At 67.5% G+C, this 22166-nt stretch overlaps 1 protein-coding gene across 3 annotated transcripts; it reads right to left on the reverse strand.

The window, feature by feature from the left end:
- Positions 1 to 419: 419 nt before the first annotated feature.
- Positions 420 to 19418, reverse strand: PTPN23 (protein tyrosine phosphatase non-receptor type 23). Of its 3 annotated transcripts, none has more exons than XM_075492169.1 (25): positions 19284 to 19418; positions 16072 to 16146; positions 14711 to 14838; positions 14035 to 14111; positions 12915 to 12964; positions 12187 to 12318; positions 11642 to 11722; positions 10211 to 10342; positions 9951 to 9998; positions 9590 to 9646; positions 8910 to 8968; positions 8538 to 8617; positions 8180 to 8294; positions 7709 to 7774; positions 7152 to 7297; positions 6396 to 6716; positions 5845 to 5999; positions 5547 to 5698; positions 5082 to 5261; positions 2597 to 4811; positions 2148 to 2329; positions 1808 to 1912; positions 1571 to 1709; positions 1356 to 1469; positions 420 to 1282 (listed from the first exon to the last, which is right to left on the reverse strand). In XM_075492169.1, exons 1-25 carry the CDS (start codon positions 19365 to 19367, stop codon positions 746 to 748), a joined length of 5430 nt encoding a protein of 1809 aa, XP_075348284.1. In that variant the 5' UTR covers positions 19368 to 19418; the 3' UTR covers positions 420 to 745. The 3 variants fall into 3 exon arrangements, with proteins under 3 accessions (XP_075348284.1, XP_075348283.1, XP_075348285.1); XM_075492168.1 differs by having other exon boundaries at positions 2148 to 2332; XM_075492170.1 differs by having other exon boundaries at positions 866 to 1282; positions 2148 to 2255.
- Positions 19419 to 22166: the final 2748 nt, after the last annotated feature.

Genomic DNA, 22166 nt, shown 5'->3' on the forward strand with positions numbered 1-22166 from the left:
GGGGGCTCAGCTCCCCTCCCCAATTGCACTACAGGCCCCGCTCCAGCCCCGTGCAGCGGGGGACGAGCCTCGAGTTCCCATCCCGGAGCCGGGGCCCAACCCTTCCGCTAACGCTCCCTTCCCTCAAGTGAACGCCGATGACGTCTGTTAATCGAATCCTGGTGACTGTAGAGGCAGCGCCGTGCCGGCCCCGGAGCACGGCGGGGGGGGGCCCCAAGGCCCGGGCGCTCCCCGGGGAGCCCCGGCCCCTGCCCGCAGCCCGGCTCCCCTCCGCGCAGCGCCGTGGGTGGCCTTAGCCCAGCTGTACGCTTTGTACTGTACAGGGGACGCTTTTTGTACCAGATCGTGTTTTATAACGTGTACGAGGACACCGCCATTAAACGGAACTAACCCGAGCGTGGCCGCGCCGCTGCCAGACCCCTCCTGAACCCACCGCCCGCCCTCGCAGCCCCCCCGGGACCCCCCCGGCCCAGGGCAGGGCAGGGAGCCGGGGGCCCAGCACCGCTGCAGATCAAACTCGCTTTATTTTAGTAGCAAAGAGCTGAAAAAGTCAGTTCTACTTGGAGCCAAATAACCTGGCGACCACCAATGTTACACCTGTACAAAGCAGAGGGACGGGGGGCGTAGGGGAAGGCAGACCCCCCCGCTCCCCCCCCTCGGGGTACCCAGCCGCCGGGGGAGCGGGCAGGGGCCCAGGGCTGTAGTGCTGGGGCTGGGGGAGCCGGGGGGACCCCGCCCCCCCCCCTCACGTCTTGTTGAGCGTCCAGAGGGGGTCGAGCATGCTGAGGGGGTCGTCGCTGGGCCGGGGCCCCCGCAGGCCCTCGCCCGTCTGCGCCTGCAGGAAGTTCTGCTTGTTCATCCGCTGCTTGCCCTTGAGGGAGGCGTCCAGGGTGAAGGCCTCGGGCGTGAGGGAGGCCAGCAGCTCCAGCGAGGAGGAGGAGGGGGCGGCGGGGGCCGCCGGCTGCCCCCCGGGGGCCTCGGGGCTCTCCACCACATGGTTGCTGCTCTCGGTGTCACCGGCTGGCTCGGGGACGGGTGGGCCCGGTGAGGGCGGCTCGGGGACGGGGGCACCGACGCCGTCCATCGCGCCCTCGGGCAGCACCGGCCGCGGCTCCGCGTCCGCGGCATCCGGCGGGGGGGCAGGATCCGGCACCCAGCTCCCCCCGGGCTCCCCGCCGGCCCCTGCCGGCTTGATGCTCAGCTTGGCGATGGTGGCCTGGATGGAGCTGATGGGCATGTCCCCCCCCAGGACCAGGTCCTGGGGGTCCTGGTGGAAGTAGAGCTGCGGGAGAGAGGCCCCGTGAGCGGCGGAGCCCCCCAGCACCCACCCAGGCACCCCCCCACGCCGCACCCACCTTGGGGGAGGCACTGTTGGTGGCCTTGGGGACGGCGGGGGCACCCACGCCGTGGCGGTGCAGCACGTGCTCGGCGTGCAGCAGGACGGCCTCGTAGCAGAACTTGAGGTGGAGCTGCAGGGGAGAAGGAGGAGGAGGAGGAAAGCAGCAGCGTGAGACCCCCGGCAGCAGCCCCACAGCCCCAGGGTGGGGGACAGCGGCCCCCAGCCCCCTACCTTCTCCTGCAGCATGTGCTTGCGCTGCTGCCGCATCCGCTTCACCAGCTGGGCCAAGTCGGGGATGCCGTTGCCGGCCTCCAGCTCCTGCATGGCTGCGTAGAGCAGGCAGAAGGCCCCGGTGCGGCCCACGCCAGAGCTGCCGAGAGACCGGGGGGGGCGGGGGGCTGTGACAGAGCCGGGGGGGGGGGGCACCCCGCAGCCCCGGCCCCCCAGGACCCCCCCGGCCCTGCTCACCTGCAGTGCACGACAACGGGGGTGTGGAGCGGGCGCTGGTGCAGGTAGTGGCCGTGCACCTCCTGGATGAAGCGGAGCAGGCTCCCCTTGCTGTCGGGCAGGCCCCTGGGGGGGGGGACACACACGCACTCACTGGGGGGGGTCCCGCTCAACCCCCCCAGGAGGGGTCAGTGCTGCCCCACGCACCCTCCCCGCACCGGGGCCGGACCCTGAGGTCCCCTCCCGGCAGAGACGGAGCAGCTCGGGGGTGCCGTGGGGCTCCGGCCGGCCCCCCCCACCCTCCCCAGCCGCAGCAGGACCCCCTGCCACCCCCCCGCGCCCTGTCCCCCCCGTGCCATACAGCTCCGGCCAGGAGGTGAACTGGAGGTGGATGACGGTGCGCTTGAGGCTCTGGTCGCGGTACTGCAGCGTGATCATCCTCTCCACGTGGGTGGGGGTGACCTTCAGGCTGGTGAGGATGAGGGTGATGGGTCCCTGCACCACGGGCTGGCCCCGCTCCGGGGGGAAGTACCGCAGCACCTTCTGCTGCGGGGAGGGAAGGGGCCGCCCCGTCAGGAGCCGTGCCCCCGGCGGCCCCGTAACGCCCCACTCGGGGCGACCGCCACCCCGCGGGGCTGCCGCGGGACCCCCGGCCCCGTCCCTCCCCGGCCCCCGTCAGGGCCCGGAGCCGCCGCACGGTGACACCGGCGCGCGAGGAGGGGCGAGGGATCCCACGGTCCCGTCCCTCGGGGCCGCAGCGAGCCCCGCCCCGGGCGGCTCCGCGAGCCGCGCGCCCAGGGAAGGGTCTACCTTGTCCAGCTCCTGCTCCGACACCAGCATGACGACGACGGAGACCTTCTGCTCGTAGATCATCAGCCAGAAGTCGGCGGCGGTGCCCAGCAGCGGGGCCTGGGTGGCGATGATGGTGGGGCAGTACGGCGAGAGGTCCTCCACCCTGCTGGCGTTGATGTAGTCGTCCTTGCCCGAGCGGAGGACGACGCGGTTCCTGTCGTAGGGCATGATGTCCTGGTGCCGGTTCTTCATGGAGTAGCAGCGGGCGATGGCGATGGAGAGCTGCCGGGCGTCCCGCTCCTGGGCGTCCTGCAGCTCCTTCCAGACGGCGTCCAGCTCGGTGGTGCCACCGGGCCCCGGGCGCTCCAGCCGCTCCACCAGCCCGCGGAAGCGGTCGAGCTCCGCCAGCAGCCGCAGGACTCGCTCCGGCTTCTCGTAGGGATCGTTCTCGATCAGCTGCACCGCCTTGGGCTTCTGCCCTTCCTTGGCGTCCGCCTTGGTGGGCTGCAGCAGGGGCTGCCCGACGGCCGCCTTGGAGCCCCCGTGCTGGCTCTCGGGGCTGGAGGACAGGAGGTCGTCGGTGGAGGAGCTCTGCCGCTGGAAGGGGGCCTCGCCGGGGCCCTGGGGGAGCGGGGCCGCGCCCGGCGTCAGCGAGGGCGGGGGTCTCTGCGGCAGGCTGCCGGAGCCGGGCACCAGCACCGGGGGCTGCATGGGCAGGGCCGGCTGCGGGGAGGGGGCCGGGGAGGGGACGAGGGGGCCCTGGACCACCGCCGCGGCCTGCATCTGGCCCAGGCCGGGGCTGGGAGAGGGGGCGACCTGGCCGGCGGGGGCAGGCGGCGGGGGGCCGCGGTGGGTCACGGCGCCGGGGGGCACCTGGCTGCTGGGGGGAGCGGGGCTGGGGCAGAAGGGCAGCGCGGGGGAGCCGGCGGGCACCGGCTGCAGCCCCCCCAGCGCGGCGTGCAGGGGCTGGGGGCCGCTCTGGCCGGGGGCCCTGGGGAAGGGCAGGGCCCCCGCGTGCGGGGCGAGCCCCTGCGGGGGCAGCTTCTCCTGCCCCGGGAGCTGGTAGAGCTGCGGTGGCAGGGGGGGCTGCCCCCCGGGGCCGGCGAAGGGCTGCTGGGCAAAGGGGGCCTGGGGGGGCAGCGGGGGCCGGGCGGGCGGCTGGAAGGGCAGGGGGACCTGGGCTCTCCCCGGGGGCAGAAAGGGAGCCGGGGGGAACTGCTGGGGGCCCTGGGCCCGAACCGGCACCTCCACGCCGGGCTGGAGCTGCGCCGCGGGGGCGAAGGCCTGGGGGTGCTGCCCGGGAGGGAACGGGCGCCCAGGCGGCTGCCCGAAGGGCTGCAGCCCCCCCTGGGCATAGGGGAAGGGGGCAGGGGGCTCCCCCGGGCGCTGCGGGGCCAGGAAGGGGCCCGGGGGCACGGCCGGCCCCTGGCCGGGGAGCCGCAGGGGAGCGGCGCAGCTGGAGATGGGGGCCTGGACGCTGTCCACCGTGGTGGTGGCCGGCCGGGCGCCCGGGGCCGGCTCGGGGCCGCCCGCCGGTGGCTGGGCACCCACGGGGGCTGGCCCCAGGGCGGGGGGGCCGAGCGCGGGCACCCCGGGCTGGCCCAGGCCGTAGGAGGCGGCGGGAGCGGGAGCAGCGCCGGGCAGGGGGCCGTGCTGCGGGGACGAGCGCGGGGGAAGCGCGTGGGCCCCCGCGTAGCCGGGCTGCACCGGGCCCCGCAGCAGCGGGGCGGCCGGGAAGAGCTGGGGGGCGGCGGCCGGGGCCGAGCAGGGGGGGGGCCCGGCCGGCTGCGGGGCGGAGGGCTGCAGGAGCTGCACCGGAGCCCCCCCGCCGGGGGCGAAGGGGCCCGGTGCCGAGGCGGGTGCCGCCGGCAGCCGGTAGTGCCCGGGGAGGGCTGGGGGGGCCGGGAAGCGGGCCGGGGCGAAGGGCTGCAGCGGGGCGCTGGCCAGCCTGGCCGCGGGCAGGAAGGGCTCGGGGCCGGGGGGCCGCAGCCCGGCGGCCAGGCCCGGGTTGAGGGCGAGGGTGGCCAGCGCGGGGGGCGGCAAGCGGGCCAGGTGCCCGGCCAGCACGTCGGGCGGCAGGCTGCGCAGCTCCTCCGGCAGCTCCGACAGCACCAGGGAGCCCAGCGGCGGCAGGCTGCCGGCGTCCGGCGCCCCGGCTTCCAGCTCCGGCGGCTTCTTCTGCAGGGCGGGTTTGGGGGCCGTGGGCCGAGGGGGCGGCTGCTTCTTCATCTCCCTGCCGGGCGGCAGCGGGGGTCACCCGGGGCTGCCGGGCCCAAGCAAGCCCAGGCGGGTGCCGCCCACCTCCCCCTGGGGCACGGGGAGCCGCCGCGCCGAAGCCAAACCCTCCAGCCGCAGCCCCGATGACCCAGCAGCACCCAAAGGCGCTTCCCACCTCCCGGAGGGCGTCACGCCGCGCTGCGGGCAGGGGCTGGGACCCCAGCACCGGCTTTACGCCCCCTCCAGCCCACGCGCGCGTCTCCACGCCGGGCACGGCCCCACCTACTTCTCCAAGATCTGCTGCCTGTTGGCCTCGGCGGCTTGGCAGGCAGCCCGGGCCTTCTCCAGCAGTTTGGCGGCTTTCCCCTCCAGGTCGGTGTAGAAGTCCTTCCCCTCCTGCGATTTCTTCATCAGGTCCTCGTAGGCTTCGTAGGAGGCCACCAGGGTCTGAACGGTGGTGTTCCACCTGGGGAGACGGGGCGGAGGGGCTGAGCAGGGACGTAACGCCAGGCCGAAGCTGGGTGTCCCTGCTCCTGGGACCGGGGGAACCCGACCGGCGCCCACCTGGGACGGATGCCGGGTGCAGGACAAACAGCCGGCAGGGGGGCGTGACAAGGGACAGGCTAGAGAAGCCGGCAGCGACCCCACACCTCTCCCTGGGGTGGGAGAGGGCTGTTCCCATGCACCCAGAGCCCCCCGGGGAACGCCCTTCCCCCTGCCCCGACCCCGGCCAGCCCCGCACACCACTCACTTGTGCTCCACCTCGGCCAGGGCCTTGCGCACAGCCGCGTATTTGACGTTGGCGTCCGTCAGGGCCTTCAGGACGTTCTCCTGGGCAGCCAGGTTCTGCTCCAGGTAGACCTTGATCTGGTCGTACTTCTTCAGCTGCTCCTCGAAGAGTTTCTGCCGAGAGAGGGGAGATCTGAGGGGCCGCAGGCGGCCGGGGAGGCTCAGGGGTAGGTTGGGACGGAGCAGAGCTCTTGCTGCAGCACTGACCGGGACGTGGGGGACACGAAGGGGCTTCCCCAAACACGGCGGCTGGCACCCACCTTCATCTCGGAGCGGTCGGTGGTGACCAGCGAGGTGGTGATATCGTCCTTCTGGATCATCTCGCGCAGCTGCTGCTCCAGGGACGCGCGCTGGTCCCTCATCTCCTGCACCTTGCCCAGGATTCGCTTCAGGTTCTGCAGCACCTGCTTGTCGTCTGGGGGACGGGGAGGGCTGAGCGGCCGTGCAGGACCCCACCGAGCCCCGGCGCAGCCTCCCCGGCCCGAGCCCGCTCACGGGACGTGCTGCAGCCGAGGGGAGGGAGCCGCGGGGGTAAGCAGCCAGCCTGCGGCTTGTTCCGGCACACCGGCAGTAAAGCCAGGCATTTGCCGGGGCAGTAACCGGGTCTCTGCCCCCTCTGTCCCCACACCAGGATCCCATTTTGCACGTTTTTCAGGGGGAAAAGCCCCCAGCCCGGCTCGCAACGGACCACGCAGCCGGCCGATGCCAACGCGGCGCAAGCCCAGGCACCGGGCGAGACGAGGGGAGCCCCGGAGAGGCGGGAGGGGGAAGCAGACCTGGGGTGCGGCCCCCGGGGTGCAGCGCCGCTCACCTTCGGTCAAGGCGGGCGAGGGCAGCGCGGCCCGGACCTGCTCCAGCGGCCCGCTGAGCAGGCGGAGGTTGCCGATGTGCAGGTTCATGGCTTTGTGGAGCTCGGTGTTGGTGAAGCTGGCCTTCTCGTGCACCTCCATGTACTTGGAGCACTCCTTGCTGACCTCGGCCAGCCCCGGGGACGGCGGCGGAGGGGACCCCTGGGACGGCGGGACCTTCCCGAGCAGCTCCTGCAGCTTCCGCTCCTGAGCCTCGTCCTCCTCGAGGAGGTCTCGGATCTCCTTCAGAGAAGCCTCCACGTCGGTGAAGACCCCGGAGAGCACTGGAGGGGAGACACGGAGGATGGCAAAGGGCTGAACCACCGCCTGCTCCAAGCCTGGCATTGACACAGCAGCCTGAAGAATAAATCTGGCTGTGGGCGACCAGAGGCGGCAAGGACATCGCAGCCCGAGCACCTGGGTGCTGGGTTCAGGGCTTGTTCGCGCTGGGGAGACGCCCGCAACGGGCTCCAGGCAGCACCGACCCCCTTGGCTGCAGCCGCCGGCGGGGCGCCGGCTGGCCCGGCCTGCGAGGAAGCGGCGTCCCCCACGACCGGCCAACAGGAAAAATGCTTTGGGGGTAAGGAATTTATATCGGAAAAGAATTGGCGATCGGAGCGGCCGTTGCCAAGGCCAAGGCCCAGCCAGGGAGCAGCGTGCCTGCCCCCAGCGCCAGCCCAGACATCCCCAGTCCCCCCAGTACGTCCCCGTGTCCTTACCCTGCATGGACTGGACGAGGTTCTTGACGGTGTCGGGGCGCACGCTGAGCGCGGCGCATTTCTCCATCAGGATGGGGGGGATGTGGCTGTACATGTCCAGGTTGTCCACGGTCTCGGGGTCCAGCTGCATGGAGTCCATGAACTGGCTACAGGCGAGAGAGCGAGCCCCTGAGCGGTGGCAGAGCCCCCCCAGCGAGCCAAGGGGAAGGGCTCCCCCCCATCCCAAACCGCGGCCAGCTCGGGGCGCAGCACTGCGGCATCGCCCCCGATGGCCCGAGCAAAGCTGCGGGGTGAATTTGGGGACCGGTCACTGGGACCGGAACCCACTGGGGGACGGGGTCTGCCCCAGAGCTGGGCAAACTGGGACTTGACCGTGCTCAGCGCGAGAGCAACAGGGAGCAGGGACGTCTGCGTTGCTGCCGGCACCGGGGTGGGATACGCAGCGAGGGGATGATGGGGGCACCCCTGTGCCAGGCCGCAGGGAGCCCCAGCTGCTGCCTGGGTCTCCAGCGGGGAGGAATTGGCCAGGGCCCCGTGCAGGTACGGCTCACACGTACTCCAGCACTTCGTTCTTGGCTTCGATCTTTGCCATCACGTCTCTCAGCAGTTTGGCTTTCTCCTCGCTACGACAGAGAAAAAAGAAAAAAAAAAAAAATCCTTTAGTGCTGCGACAGCAGTAGGAAAACCTCCGCTGAAAATCACAGGTGCTCCAAGACCTGTGGGAATCGGCCGGAGCCTCATCCGTCCCCCGGCCTGCTGCCTGGGGCGCTTCGGGGCAGCAAGGACAGGAGCCAGAGACGAGGACGACTCGGGGACGTTGGTGGCTCCCCAAGGAAGCCACCGCAGCCGTTTTGGTCCCCTCCAGCTCCCTTCAGCCTGCGGAGAGGCTGAGCTGGGGCACGGGCTCCTTGTCGAGCTCGGTGCTGGAGGTCTGTGCCCCCAGCGCCGTGACCGCTGCGGCAGGCGGCCGGCTGGGCTGTCCTGCTCCGGCAGAGCCGTGCCCGCCCGCGCCGCAGCCCGGGACGCACCTGTACAGGGAAGAGGCCTCGTGGGCAGCCATGGGCACCAGCTTGGCAAATATATCGGGGCCGGTGACAGCTGGATCCGTGGGGTTGACGGGGAGGGCCTTCACCAACGGGGCACCTGGGGGTGGAAGACACAACGCACGCCTGAAACCTCTACAGGGAACTGATTATTCCCAAGATGGGTCCTCCCACTCAACAGCTTCAATTCCTGGAGGATCCCGGGAGAGCAAAGCACCACGGCACGAAGCCCCGCTGGCCCCAAGAGTGCCAGAGCCCCACGGACCCACCGCGTGTCACTGTGTGTGTGTGTGTGTCCCTCTCCCACGAGGAGCTGGCAGGAGAGGGCACTGCCCGTCCTCACCTTTCACAGACTGCAGGGTGTCCAGCGCAGGCACAGCTTCGTGGTAGATGAAGTCATTGTCCTTTTTGGCCGAATTGTACCTAGAAACAAGAAGCGGTGACGCGTTGGCGAGGAGCAGGCAGCACCCCCGGCTCCCTGAGCTTGCTCCCGGGGGGGGTCAGGCCCTGGGTCTCTTGGGCTCGCTCCAGGGAGAGCAAAGAGCAACTTCCACGGCAGCCGCACGTCCCGAGAGCCTCAGGCAGCACGGGGTGCTTGGCGTGGCGTGTCGGGGGGCACCGGGGACACTCCCTGGGCTGCTCTGGCCACCAGGCATTTCTGACCCACAGAGAAGCAGGACAGTCACGTCCAGGGTTGCCCCGTGCACGGACTCACTTGCCACCGATCACATCCATGGTGAATCTCAGGGCTTCCTGGACGGTTTCTGGCTGGCCCTGCAGAAATGAGAGCGAGTTAGCACAGACAGGGAACGGGTATCACTGCCACAGCGGGCAACCGCAGCCCTGAGTGCTGTGGCCGCAGCCCGAGCGTGCCCGGGAGCCAGCAGCAGCCTCGCCAGCCATCTCTCCTTGTGCCCCATAAAGGAACGGAGATGCCTGCAGGCAGCCCCGAATCCTCCCTGTCCCCGTTTCACACGCGGACCCTGCCACGGGGCTGTCCTCGGCTTCCCGAGCCCCGCAGCACCGACACCAGGGGCTCCGTGGGGAGCCCGCCAACGCGGCAGGGCTGCGTGCTGCAGACCCACGGCCCTTCTGGCGCTGCCCACGTGCTCCTGAAGGATTAAAATCAAACCGATGCCCCCTAAAGCCCTGGTAGACCAAGTGGCCGGGAGATACCAGAGCCTTGGGCTTGGCTGGACGTCCCAGAGGGAAGCGAAGTGCTGCTTTGGGAAGCCAGCACAGGTTTGCCAACCCAGTCGACGGCAAAGAAAGCTTTTAAACTGACACCACCGGTTCTCATCTTCTCAGTCTGGCATCCCAGTGGATTGAGCCACTGCTCAGCACAGAAACTTTTAAAAAAAAAAATTACTGCTACCAGATGGAGCAGGGACAAACCTTTGCCAGCTTGATAGCTTCGTTGAGTTTATCCAGAGCGCTCTGGAAGTAGATGACCTGCAGAGAGACGGGGAATTAGGGGTACCAGGGCTGGCACAGAAGCAGGTGCCCTCGCTTTGCACAGGAACAACACCACCAGCCCCCAAGAGCTGCAGCTTCCTTCAGCGCAGCGGGGCTTTCCAAGAACACCCGCAAACGCTTGCAGGAGGCAGGACGTGGTTGGTGACACGCTCACGTCCCCGGTGCTGCGGATACCCAGTGTCACTAGCACGACAACCTCTTCCAGGACTCAACCCTCCCAGGGCAGGGCCACGACCCAGAGCCCGGGCCGGCCAAGATGGGCTGACATAGCTCTGCTTACCCTTTCCCCAAACTTCTGCTGCTCCTCGGCCTGTTTTCCCATGTGCAGCTGCAAGAAAACACGCATCAGAGCTCCTTAACTCAAGGGAAATCTTTGAGACGGGCAAGAAAACCCCACAGAGCAGCCAAAGCCCGTTCGTCGGTCGCGTTGCGGTGAGCCCAGCTCCACAGCGGGTGCGAGCAGCCCAAGCTGGGGTGGGAGCAAAGGGTGGGGGGCCCCACCGCAGCCAAGCAGCCCCCTAACTTGGTCTCCCCACTTACATGGGCCACAGCAGCAAAATAATAGATTTTCATTTGAACCAGCTTCTTCCAGTCCTTCTGGATCTTGCCCAGCAGCGAGGCCGTCTCTGAGTTTTCCAGCGCCCGGCAGGCCTCTTTGTAGTAATCCACCACCTACGGAGAGAGGGACGGGTGTTTGGAAAATCCCCGGAAAGCCGGGTCCCAGGTGGAACTGAGAGCAGCAAGAGAAAGGAGGATTCACCGGCACCAGCGTTCGTGCCTACGGCCTCAGATCGCCCAGCCGGCACAGCGGAACGGCCGGAGGGGACCCTGCGGATGCGTTCCGGGTCAGAGCTGGGGACTAGTGACATCGCCATGACAGACCTACCCCACAGGGAGGGTTAGGATCATGGAAAGGTTTGGGTTGGAAGGGACCTTAAAGATCATCTAGTTCCAACCCCCTGCCATGGGCAGGGACACCTTCCACCAGAGCAGGCTGCTGAAAGCCCCGTCCAACCCGGCCTTGAACACTTCCAGGGAGGGCACAGCCAGAAATTCTCTGGGCAACCTGTTCCTGTGCCTCACCACCCTCACAGTAAAGAATTTCTTCCTCATATCTAGTCTAAATCTTCCCTCTTTCGGGTTAAAACTGTTACCACTTGTCCTGTCACTACGGTCCCTGATAGAGTCCCTCCCCATCTCTCTTAGAAGCCCCCTTTAAGTACTGGCAGGCTGCTATAAGGTCTCCCCGGAGCCTTCTCTTCTCCAGGCTGAACAACCCCAGCTCTCTCAGCCTGTCCTCACAGCAGAGGTGTTCCAGCCCTCTGAGCATTTTTGTGGCCTCCTCTGGACCCGCTCCAACAGCTCCGTGTCTTTCCTGTGCTGAGGACCCCCGAGCTGGACGCAGCACTGCAGGGGGGTCTCCCCAGAGCGGAGCAGAGGGGCAGAATCCCCTCCCTCGACCTGCTGGCCACGCTGCGGGCGATGCACCCAGGATGCGGTTGGCTTTCTGGGCTGCGAGCGCGCATTGCCGGCTCATGTCCAGCTTTTCATCCACCAGTACCCCCCAGTCCCTCTGCGCAGGGCTGCTCCCAATCCCTTCATCCCCAGCCTGTATCGATACCGGGGGTTGCCCCCACCCACGTGCAGGACCCTGCGCTTGGCCTTGTTGAACCTCACGAGGTTCACACGGGCCCACTTCTCCAGCCGGTCAAGGTCTCTCTGGACGGCATCCCTTCCCTCCTGAGGATCTTACGCTCTCCTTTGAGGAGCTGGTGGTCGTGCTCACAGCCCGAGGCAACGGCAGCACCCCGTACCACTGTTTGACTGCGCTGATGCTGCGCCGGATCTGGGACACCCTCCCCGAGCTCCCGCACGGCTCCGTGCAGCGGGAGCGGGGCTGCGTTGGGGACAGCAAGCGCCGAGGCAGAAGCAGCCAGAGTTCAGCGCAGCAGAGATGGGCCAGGAGCTCACCTGGGCGCTGATCCGGGCCACGAGGAAACTCTTCCTGTTGTCCAGCATGGACTTCTCCAGGAGACACTCCTGCGCCTGGCCCTGCCGAAGACAAGAGGGGAATACTCGGTTTCCCCTACGCCGTGGGACAACCTCTGCATCCAAGGCAGCGCCAGGCCCCGACCCCTGGCAGGACCCACCAGCTACAGCCCCTTTCTTGAGGGGCCAGCGGAGCGCCGTAAACACCAGCCCCAAGAGATGCCCCAACAGCCCGGGGACAAGCAGAGTGGCACAGCGCCTTCCCTCTTCCCCGCTGCCCCCCAAAATCTCCTTCTCTCCCGTGGGAGGGAGCCCCTCTTGCCTACAGCAGCCCGGACCCCGCAGACAACAACGCCCCGTGGGGCGCTGGGGTCCCGTCTCGCCCGGCTCCAAGCGCTCGCACTCAGCGAGGAGCACCCAGCCCTACGAACACCCCTCTCCCCGTCGAGCAGCAGCTGCCCTCGAGGCGTGCAAGGAGCCGTCCCAGTGCGACCAGTGCCTCCGCAGAGGTAGAACCCAGTTCCTACCAGCATGAGGTTGATGTTGAGGTTGAGGATCTGGTGGCTCATGTCTACGCTGTAGGAGTGGGGGAAGTGATCCCGCAGGTACGTAAACGCCCCGGCAGCGCACTGGAAATGGGTGCAGGAAACCTTCATGCCCTGAGAGGACGGGAGAACACGCGTCAGGCGTGCACAGCCCTCTCGCACGCGTGCCAAGCCAGCCGATGTCCGTAGGCACGTGAGGAATTCGTGGAGACTCGGCCAGGCTGGAGAAGCGGCAACCTCCTTTCACGCGGCGGGGCCGGAGCGATAAACCCCAGCTCGGCAAGGGTTAGATGTTCCCCGCGCTGCTTGTGTCTCCTCCAAGAGCCCAAAAAGCAGCCGCCGCAAGCCTGGAGCGAGTCCCTGGGACTCACGGGGCTCTACATGGCTCGGTGCTTTCCCCTGGCCGTGTCAGATCTGGCCCTGCGTGCTGAGGGTGGGAGGAAGGTCAGCCCGGCCAGCAAGCAGGCAGAACCTTGCTGGAGCAGGACGGGCAACGACGGGGCAGGGAGGGACACAACCACGAGGGGGGTGGCCCCTCGTAACGCTCCACAGCGACGCTGGGTCACAGCAGACATCCAGAGCTGGCGCCTGACGTTGGCATGCTTGTCACCACCCAGGTTACAGAGGAGAAGTCCTCGGTGCTACCGGCTCGTGGCTGTAAACCACACGGGAGAGAAAAGGCGCTGAGGGAGGACCCACGCGACTCTTACCTCCTCGGACACTCTCTTGTCCATGGCACCCAGCATGGAGTGCAGCGCACCTGCGGAAAGAGGACGGTGGCTCAGCGGGGCGAGCGCACCCTGCCAGCCCCCACTCACCGCTCCCGGAGACTGGGTGTCTCGTACCCAGAGAAGCCTAAAATCTGCGGCAAATCGGCCGCGGACACCCAGCAGCACCCAGCTGGCTCTCTGTGCCAGCAGGGAAGCGCGGCGCTCAGGACACCCATCTCAGAGGGCACCCGCGTGCTGCAGCGCCCTGTGAAAAGACTGCACGAGCAAGTCGTTCAGCACAGGGAAGTCCCAGGCTGGAAACAAACCCTAAATATTAAAAAGCGAGTATCTGACACCCTCCTGGTTTAACAGACGTGTTTTTACCAACTTCAGGGAGCAGCCACCTCTCGAAAGGGGCCTGGGCACCACATCTGCTCCTGCTGCGCAGCGTGTGGCCCTGCAGCACGTGGCGTTTAAGCTAAACCTGCGCGTGGTCGGCCGGGAGAGCGTAGTCAGCTCCCGAGCAGCCGCAATGCCAGGGATGGGAGTGTTTTCAGCTGCATTAAGTGGCCAGGGGCTGAGCGTCAGCTTCCCTTTGGGGCTACCAAAAAAAAAAAAAAAAAAGTCCCACCCTGGGGGATTGTGCACGGCCGGAGAGCAAGGGAGGGGGGACGAGTGTTAGATTTGATGCTTTTACAACCGTTTTCTGAGGAGGTGGGATGCTGGATGAGCTGGACAAAGCCTGACCGTGCCAGAAAGGGCATTTGCAATGCTGCGACCCGAAGTCAGCCTCCTGGGTGCAACCTCTGACCGCGACGCAGGGCAGAGCGCGACCAGGGCGCGCTCAGACCAGGAGGAAAGGAGACTTCTGACAAAAGCCGAAGTCAACCTCTCGTGCAGCTCCGACGCTGAGCGCCCAGCCCCGCAGGCAGCACAGAGGAGGGGAAGAGGCACAACCAGGCTGAGCCACGGCTGCTGGTGGGACCAGGCGGGCCGTGCTGCTGCCCGGCCGCTCCGAGGAAAGCCGACACGGAGCTCAGAGCAAAGGCCGGGCAGAGAGGAGGGACATCCCTCGCGCGCAGGGCGGATCACGAGGGCAGCCGGTCTCCCCGGCCCTTACCCAGGTTGTAGAGGATGCACGCCTGCTCGTATTTGATGTCCTCGTGCGTCACCGTCTTGCCCGAGAAGATCTCAGTCCTGCGAGGAGAAAAGCCTGGTTACCAGGTGTAGAAGGAGGTACTGGTGTTCCGGGGCATGGGCCACGTGCCAGGAAAAGGATTTGTCACGAGACGCGCTCCCTCAGAGGTTCGGAGAAGGGGCCCTCCTGCCTGGCGTCACCCTGTGCGTCAAATCAAGGCGCTGGAGGTGGTGGGAGCTGGTGGGACGGCGCGTCTCCACGCGGTGGGCTTGTTTTGGCTTTGTAAGCACACAGACACCCCGTTCACACACAGCCAAGCAACTCTGCCACCCCGGGGGACCTCAGCACTGTCACTTTGCGTGGTGACGCTGTCCTGGCTCTGCCTCGCGTCTCCTCAGAGCCGACTACCGCCTCGCGTTGCCTGACGGCTCAAGCTTAGACGTCCTGCCAGATCCCCAGGCCGGGATTGCCATCTCCCGAGGGGTCCCCAGGACACCCCTGTGCCACCCAGGTACAGCTGACGGGCTTCGGGGAGGAGCGTATTGGACGCCGGTGAAGGACGCGCGCAGGGAAAGCACCCGCTGGGAGCCGATCCTCCCATCCGCAACGCCCGAGCCCCACGCCGGAGAGAGGGTAAGGGGAAGAGGCTCCTCCTCACCACGCGATGGGGACCGCCGCCTCCTGCTCGGCGCCCATGGGGATGCGGCTCTGCAGGTAGTGGAGTTGGCCGAAGTACTTCCGCAGCGTGCTGCAGCCCTCGAAGTCCCTGGGGACGTTGACGGCGCTCTGGAGGGGAGAGAGGAGGAGGAAGAGGCTGCCCCGGCGACGGGACCGCGCTCAGGGGTAACGCGGCAGGCAGGAACAGGAGCCTGCCTGATTTGTGGCGAGATCTGCAGGCGGGAGGGGACAGCCAGAGCCGGGCATCGGCCGGCTCCCCCGGGGTGAAGCGGCCCTGCAGGAAGGAGCAAGGCCTTACGGAAAACACCAGCTAGAAAAACAGGTTGGTTTGCCTAAAAATGAGACTGGAGGGAGCCGCTTTATGGATCCAGAGCAAGCGGTTCGGGGAGAAGAGTCTCTGCTCTCCCCAGCACAGGCTCCTAAGGGTGAAATAAACAGGAGGGGTTTGGGAGCGACTGACAAGGGGGTGTCCTGGACAGGGCACAGGACCCGCGGCTACAGCAAAGCCGCGTTGGGAGAAGGAAGGGAAGAAGAGCAGGAGACCCCGGAAAGGTTTCCCAACCTCCCGCTTCAGGGTTAAGGCCACGGGCAGAGCTCCCCAGATCCCGGGCTGGGGGTGTTTAAGCAGCCCACCCACCTCCGTGCCTGCTGGAAGACCACCGCTGTGCTTTGGAGACGCTGGAGACCCCGGGGTGCCAGCACCACGAGTTACCCCAGCTCCACCCTGGGCACCGGGCTTACCACAAAACCTACGGCGCGGCACAAACTGGCAGCGGTCCCGGCTCGGGGTGAGTCTCCAACTGTCTCCAGCCGGTTTTACCGCCCGTATCACAGCTCCCACCTGCCCAGGGCCGAGGCCGCGTCTCTAACCTGCTCAGCAGCCCCCAAATTGATGACCCCAGTGACTAACACAACTATTTGGGTTCCGTAGCTGAGAGCAAAGGGCTGATATATTCCCTGCGAAGACCGCAAGCACCAGCCTGACCGGACAAAGCGATTCCTTCCACCCAACAGGGAACTCGTGTTCAACACAAAACCCCCCAAATTCAGGGAAGCGGATACAGCAGAGCCCTAACGCCCAACCCCGCACGCTCCTTGGGAAGCCTGAATCATCTGGGGAGCCCAGGACGCAGCCCGGCTGCCGAAAGCCTCGTCCGTGGGTCACTGGTGAGGAAGAGGAGCAGCTGCGGCAGCGCTCCGGCACAGCTGCCGGTCCAGGGAGGTGGTGGGAGCCGGCAGATGTGTTCTCGAGGACGGAGCGGGCGATGAACCAGCTCCCCCGGTTCGGCTCTGGCAGGTCTCGCCGGGGCTGCAAGCGATTCGGGACGGAGCGCGGCCTACCTGCCGGAGCAGCTCCAGCTTCCGCAGCTCCTCGTTGTAGTTCTCCGGGTTCTCGCCATAGTTCTTCAGGACAAACTGGAGGGGGAAGAGAGGGGTGAGAGACGGGCCCTGTCCGACACCCAGAGCCACCTTCCCAGCCCCGGAGCTACAACCGGCAGCTCTCCAGGGAAGGCCGGGAGAAGCCCCTGCGGCAGGTTTGGCAGCGTGAAGGGGCACACGCTGGCTCAGGGCCTTGCATCTCCTGGTTCGGAGCTTATTTGCCCTCCAAAACCTCCCAAATCTTGCCCGGCTCCTGTTGAACCTCAGCTTAAAGCAAAGCCAGGGTGCAAGGTCCTGCGGAGACAACGTCAAGAGGCAAAGCCCTGGGGCGAGCCACCGATCCGGCACACGCCAGGAACCAACGGGGACCTCGGAGCTGAGGCAGAAAAGTCAGAATCGAGTGGCCGGGAGGTTCTGAGGAGTCACCAGCGAAGGGGACGGGCCGAATTGAAGTCACTCGGGATTCACGCCCGATCCCCCCCTGTGCTTGGATGAAAGCAAAGCCCCTTGCCGACCGTCGCAGGGTGAATGTCGCACCGGCAGCTGGCCAGGAAGGCAGCTCACCATGGTGAGGCCGAAAGGGAAACCAAACGGGGCAGCACGTGCCTACGCGGAACAGCACGGCACTGTGGTCCCTGCCAGAGGCTCCTCAGTCGCCGCGGAGCGGAACTGGAGCCAGGGCTTGACCAAAAATGCTCTGGCATCCCCGAGGAAGGCGCTCGGCGACGAGCTACGTCTCCCCACGGCCGTGGAGGGAGCTGCGGGGACCACGCTCCCCAAACCTGCCTCTAGTGAGGGTTTCGAGATCCCTCGGATCACGATGCTGTCGGCAAGCGTAGCGCTTCCCGACCGCAGGCAGCTCGGGATCCTCCAAGGGTCCAGGCAGGAATTCATCCAACCTTCCCGGCAGCCGCAGGGGAGAATCGGGGACCCGCAGCCCCACTCTGCCCTGGCTCAGGCAGGCACCGGGGGTTTGATCCACCCCAGGTCGAGGGAGGCTGGGGACACGTGAAGGGCTGCCCGCACCCTCTATCACTTAGGCTCAAGGTTAACGCAGCTCAGCGCTGGAGAAATGAGGGAAGTTTCCTCTCCTCCCTCTCCGTTTTGAGCAGGGTGCCAGGTTTCTATTCCCTGTCGCTTCTTGCGAGCCAGCAAAACAGAGCGTGTTTCCATCAAACATCTGCGGGGAAGCCTGGTTCACAAAACACATTTCCACCTGCTGCCGTACACTAAAATTCCCTAAACAACCCACTTTTGATAAGCAACCATCCCCGGGGCCCAGCTTGGACCTGGAGGCCAGCGTCCCCTCTGCTGCAGCTCCCCGTGGGGTGCCGCCCCGAGGCCCACGGCATGGCCGGTTCCCCCGGCACTGGCAGGCAGGCACGGCAGGGCCGGAGCCACGCCGACGGTCGCCGCACCTTGTCCTGGCTGGCACGGCATGACTCAGCTCAGCGATCCCACGACACCTTCCTCCTGGCACAGGGACGTCCCCATCGCGCTAACGCCGCTGCCGGGCTCCGACGGGATGCCAGCCCCCCTCAGCACCCCAAAAAACAGCGGGGCAGGAAGGAGGTGGTGGCACTAACGCAGGAGAAACCCCCCCCATCCTCCCTCCACATCAGTAAATCATGTTTTTCATCCGTGGGCGGCACTAGAAAACACCAGTCATAGGTGGAGCTTGTTTACAGCTGCTTAATTAAGTACTTCACCTCCCTTAAGCCATCAGTTCAGTCCCTGCCGGGGCAGCAAGAGCAGGTTGTGTCCCCCGCGGCCCTCGGTGGCCGCCGGGAAGGAAGGAGCCCGTCACCTCGCACCCACCGCACTCTCAACCTTCCTCCGACGGCACCGTGAAGGGGTCGGGGCTTTTAAGGGCCTGACGATCAGCCCGGGCTGTTGGCAGTGGGAGAACCAGCTCCCCTCTCCTCGGTTCCCCTTTTTACACGAGAGCGGAGGGAAAGGAGACGCGAAGGATCGACCATCGCCGACCCGGATCTCCTAACGACACCCGCCACGGCATTAATAACGACCGCTGCCAGCGGAGGCCGGATCCGGCAGCGGGGCTCGGGGAAGGGCGGCTGCGGCGTCGGGAGCTGGGAGTCAGCACGGTCACATGCGGCGGGGACGGACTTGCCAACTCACCGCTTGCCCCCGAGGCGGCTGGGGAGGGCTCTGCCCGGGATGGGGAGCGCTCCAGGGACTCCCCTCTCCCCAGACTCTGCCCCCCGCAGCACCGCGTTAGCGGGGACCCCCTGACCCCGGCCACCGAGGAAGGTCCCGCAGCCCCGCGGAGGCGGCGAACGAGCGGGGCCAAGGCAAGGGGGGCTGACAGGGGCGCAGATGCGCTCGTGGCCTTGCTCCCGCCGTGTCAGGCAGGGCAGAGCCACCGCAGGGTGACGAGCCACCGCAGGCCCAGGCCCAGCCGGCGTGCCTCACCCCCCTCCCTGCCCCGTCGCACCCAGGAGCCCCCCAGGGCCCTGCCTGATGCTGCCCCCAGCAGCCCTGCCCCACCTCCAGACACCCCCCCCCAACACCCTGACCCACAGCCCCCCCAGACATCCCCAGCTATAACTCCCTGCCCCACCAGGACCCCCCCAAAAATCCCCAACCCTCTGCACTCCCCTTCCCTGCGCACCCCAAAGACTCCCCATACCCCAAACACCCCCCACCGAGTCCCCCACCTCCCCCTGCCCCACACCCCACGCACTCCCCTCCCTCACAGACCCCAAACACCCTCCACAGAGCCCCTCTTCGCCCCCCAAGCACCCTCCTCCCTCATAGACCCCAAATACCCATCAGAGACACCCCCCTCCAAGCACCCCCTCCCTCACAGACCCCAAATACCCCTCACAGACATCCCCTCATGCACCCCCTCCCTCACAGACCCCAATGCCCCCTCACAGACCCCCCCCCTCACAGACACCCCCTCCCTTATAGACCCCAAAGACCCCTCACAGACACACCCCCCCAAGCACCCCCTCCCTCACCGACCCCAAAGACCCCTCACGGAGCCCCCCTCCCCACCCCCCAAGCACTCCCCTCCCTCACAGACGCCCTCCTCCCCTTCCCCACCCCCCCCAAGCACTCCCCCTCCCTCACAGGCCCCTCCCCTGACAGGGCCCGCCCGCCCCCCCCGGGCCCCTCGCAGGCCCCAGCCTCCCCTTCCCCGGCCCCACCTTCTTGACGGCGGCGTTGAAGGCGAACTCCCCGGCCTCCTTGAGGTCGAGCCAGATCATGGGCATGCGGGGCACGGCCTCCATCCCGGCCTGCGCCCGCCGGAACCGCCCGCCCGCCGGAACCGCGCGCGGGGCCTCACGGGAAACCGAGTCCTCCCGGCGAGCCTCGCCCCGCCTCTTCCGGTGCCGCCGCCACGCCCCCGTGGCACCGTTCCCATGGAGACGCCCCGCCCCCCGGCGGCGTATCACCGGCGGTTCCCATGGCGACGCTTCGCCCGCCTCCCGAAGGCGGGGCCGTTCGCCGGGCGACGCCCCGCCCCGAGGCGTGGCAAGGGCTGTCGCCATGGCGACGCCTCGCTCGCTGATAGGGGGAAGACGGCTGTTCCCATGGCGACGCTCCGCCCCCCGGGGAGGGCACGGGCGGTTCCTATGGCAACGGCCGTCCCCAGCCAGGCCCGGCCCGGTGCGGGGCCGAGGCGACCGGGACCGGCTCCCCCCGGCTCCGGGCTCCCGGCTCCCCCCGGCCCGGTAGCCCCGCTGGGCCCCGTCCCCGTGGGGCCCCGTCCCCGTGGGGCCCTGCCCGCAGCGTCCCCGCAGGCCTCGGCCCCACAGCTGGGGGCGGGCCTGGCCCGGGCCGGAGCCTGGGGCTCCCTTGGGGCGGTGCCCCGGGGCGGGGGGCAGAGGGCGGCTGGGAGCCATTTGGGAAGCCCACCTGGGGCCAGCGGACTCCACCGATGCCCGACCGACCCCCTCATCCTCCTCCCTGGTCCTCCCCGCCTCGGCTCCCGCCCCAGACGCGGCCCCCGACCAACGACGCGTCCGGTTAAATGGCGCAAAATCAACCATCGCCCGTCGAGCGCCTGAGCTCGGGGCAGGCAGATACCCCCCGCCACAACGGCGAAGGCTGCCGGCTCCTCGGCCACGTCCTTGCCCACCGAGAGATTAATTCAATAACCAAAAAACGTGATTTTTTTCCGAGCTGCGTCGTAGCGAGGGCTCGGGTACTTCTCAGGCGTCCTCCTGTGAATTGCCGTAGCCCGTTAGCCCCGTTCGTTAGCCCTTTTCCCTCGATCGCCTCTGGTTTCCCCCCCAATATCGCGACACGCGGTGAATAATTCCGTCGGCGGGCCCCGGCGATGCCCCGATCCCCCGTACGGGAGCACCCCCAGGTCTGTTCCAACGACGCGGTGATGGCGGGAACAACGACGGCGGGGTTTTTCCGGTAATTCCCCGTTAATTGGATAGTTTGAGGAGCTCTGGCACAGGACGAGCTCTTCGTTAGCAGCTTCCCATGTGCCCAACGCTCCCCGAACACCCCAGGGCGGGAGCCGGCTCCTTCCACCCGCGATCCCTCCCCTTCCTCTCCGATTCATCGCTCCCCGGGGCACGGGGACACCGGACGTCGGGGACGTTGGGACACAGGGACACCAGGAGATGGGGGCACGGGGACGTCGGGGGACAGGGACACCAGGAGATGGGGGCATGGGGACATCAGGACACAGGGTGTTGGGGACGTTGGGACACAGGGACACCAGGAGATGGGGACATGGGGACACTGGGACACAGGGGCACTAGGAGATGGGGGCACGGGGACAGCAGGGGACAGGGACACCAGGAGATGGGGGCATGGGGATGTCGGGACACAGGGACACCAGGAGATGGGGACATGGGGACACTGGGACACAGGGGCACTAGGAGATGGGGGCACAGGGACAGCAGGGGACAGGGACACCAGGAGATGGGGGCATGGGGACGTCGGGACACAGGGACACCAGGAGATGGGGGCATGGGGACATCGGGACACAGGGTGTGAGGGACATTGGGACACAGGGACACCAGGAGATGGGGGCATGGGGACGTTGGGACACAGGGACACCAGGAGATGGGGGCATGGGGACATCGGGACACAGGGTGTCAGGGACATTGGGACACAGGGACACCAGGAGATGAGGGCATGGGGACACTGGGACACAGGGACACCAGGAGATGGGGGCACGGGGACACCGGACATTGGGGACATTGGGACACAGGGACACCAGGAGATGGGGGCATGGGGACATCGGGACACAGGGACACCAGGAGATGGGGGCATGGGGACATTGGGACACAGGGTGTGAGGGACACTGGGACACAGGGACACCAGGAGATGGGGGCATGGGGACACTGGGACACAGGGTGTCGGGGACATCGGGACACAGGGTGTCGGGGATATCAGGACCTGGGAGCACCAGACATAGTGGGTGTTGGGGACATCGGGACCTGGGGCAGAGGGACAGTGGGACAGCGGGTATTGGGGACGTCGGGACCCAGGACACGGGGACCTTGGGACAGTGGGTGTCAGGGACGCAGGGGTGTTGGGACCCGGGGTGTCAGGGACATCAGGGCCTGGGGCACAGGGACTTCAGGACACAGGGACATAGGGACACCGAGTGTCGGGGGACATCAAGACCTGGGACACAGGGACCCCAGGACACGGAGACATTGGGACCTGGGGACATTGGGACAAAGTGACCCCAGGGCACAGGAGCACTGGGTGTCAGGGACATGGGGACCTGGGGCGTGGGGACACCAGGGGTCCCCGAGGACCCCAGCCCCCCGGCTGTGGGGCAGCAGCGCGGGGACGGCGCGGGCAGGGCGTGTCCGGCGCGGGGGACACGGGGGGGTCCCCAAGAGGGGGAGGTGGGGGTGGGGGTGCGGGCGAGCCCCTCGCCCCGGGGCCCCGAGCTCTGGGGGTGCTGAAAGGTCCCAGCTCCCCCCGGCGCTGCGGGGGACGGCCTGGCTCTTCCCACCCCACCCCACGCCCTTCCTGCCCCATCCCATCCATCTCGCCCCACCCCACCCCACAGATCCCAGCCCAGGCCGTAGATCCCAGCCCACCCCATC

Source organism: Mycteria americana, chromosome 2, assembly GCF_035582795.1.
Source record: "Mycteria americana isolate JAX WOST 10 ecotype Jacksonville Zoo and Gardens chromosome 2, USCA_MyAme_1.0, whole genome shotgun sequence".
NCBI classification, from domain to species: domain Eukaryota; kingdom Metazoa; phylum Chordata; class Aves; order Ciconiiformes; family Ciconiidae; genus Mycteria; species Mycteria americana.

Excerpts from the sequence above, each read along its gene's own strand:
- PTPN23 (XM_075492168.1), bottom strand. The coding sequence starts at position 19,367 with ATGGAGGCCGTGCCCCGCATGCCCATGATCTGGCTCGACCTCAAGGAG. Across the intron at positions 2,333-2,596 it reads CGGAGCAGGAGCTGGACAAG|CAGAAGGTGCTGCGGTACTT; the intron begins GTAGACCCTTCC and ends CCCTCCCCGCAG. Across the intron at positions 1,710-1,807 it reads CCCGTTGTCGTGCACTGCAG|CTCTGGCGTGGGCCGCACCG; the intron begins GTGAGCAGGGCC and ends GTCTCTCGGCAG.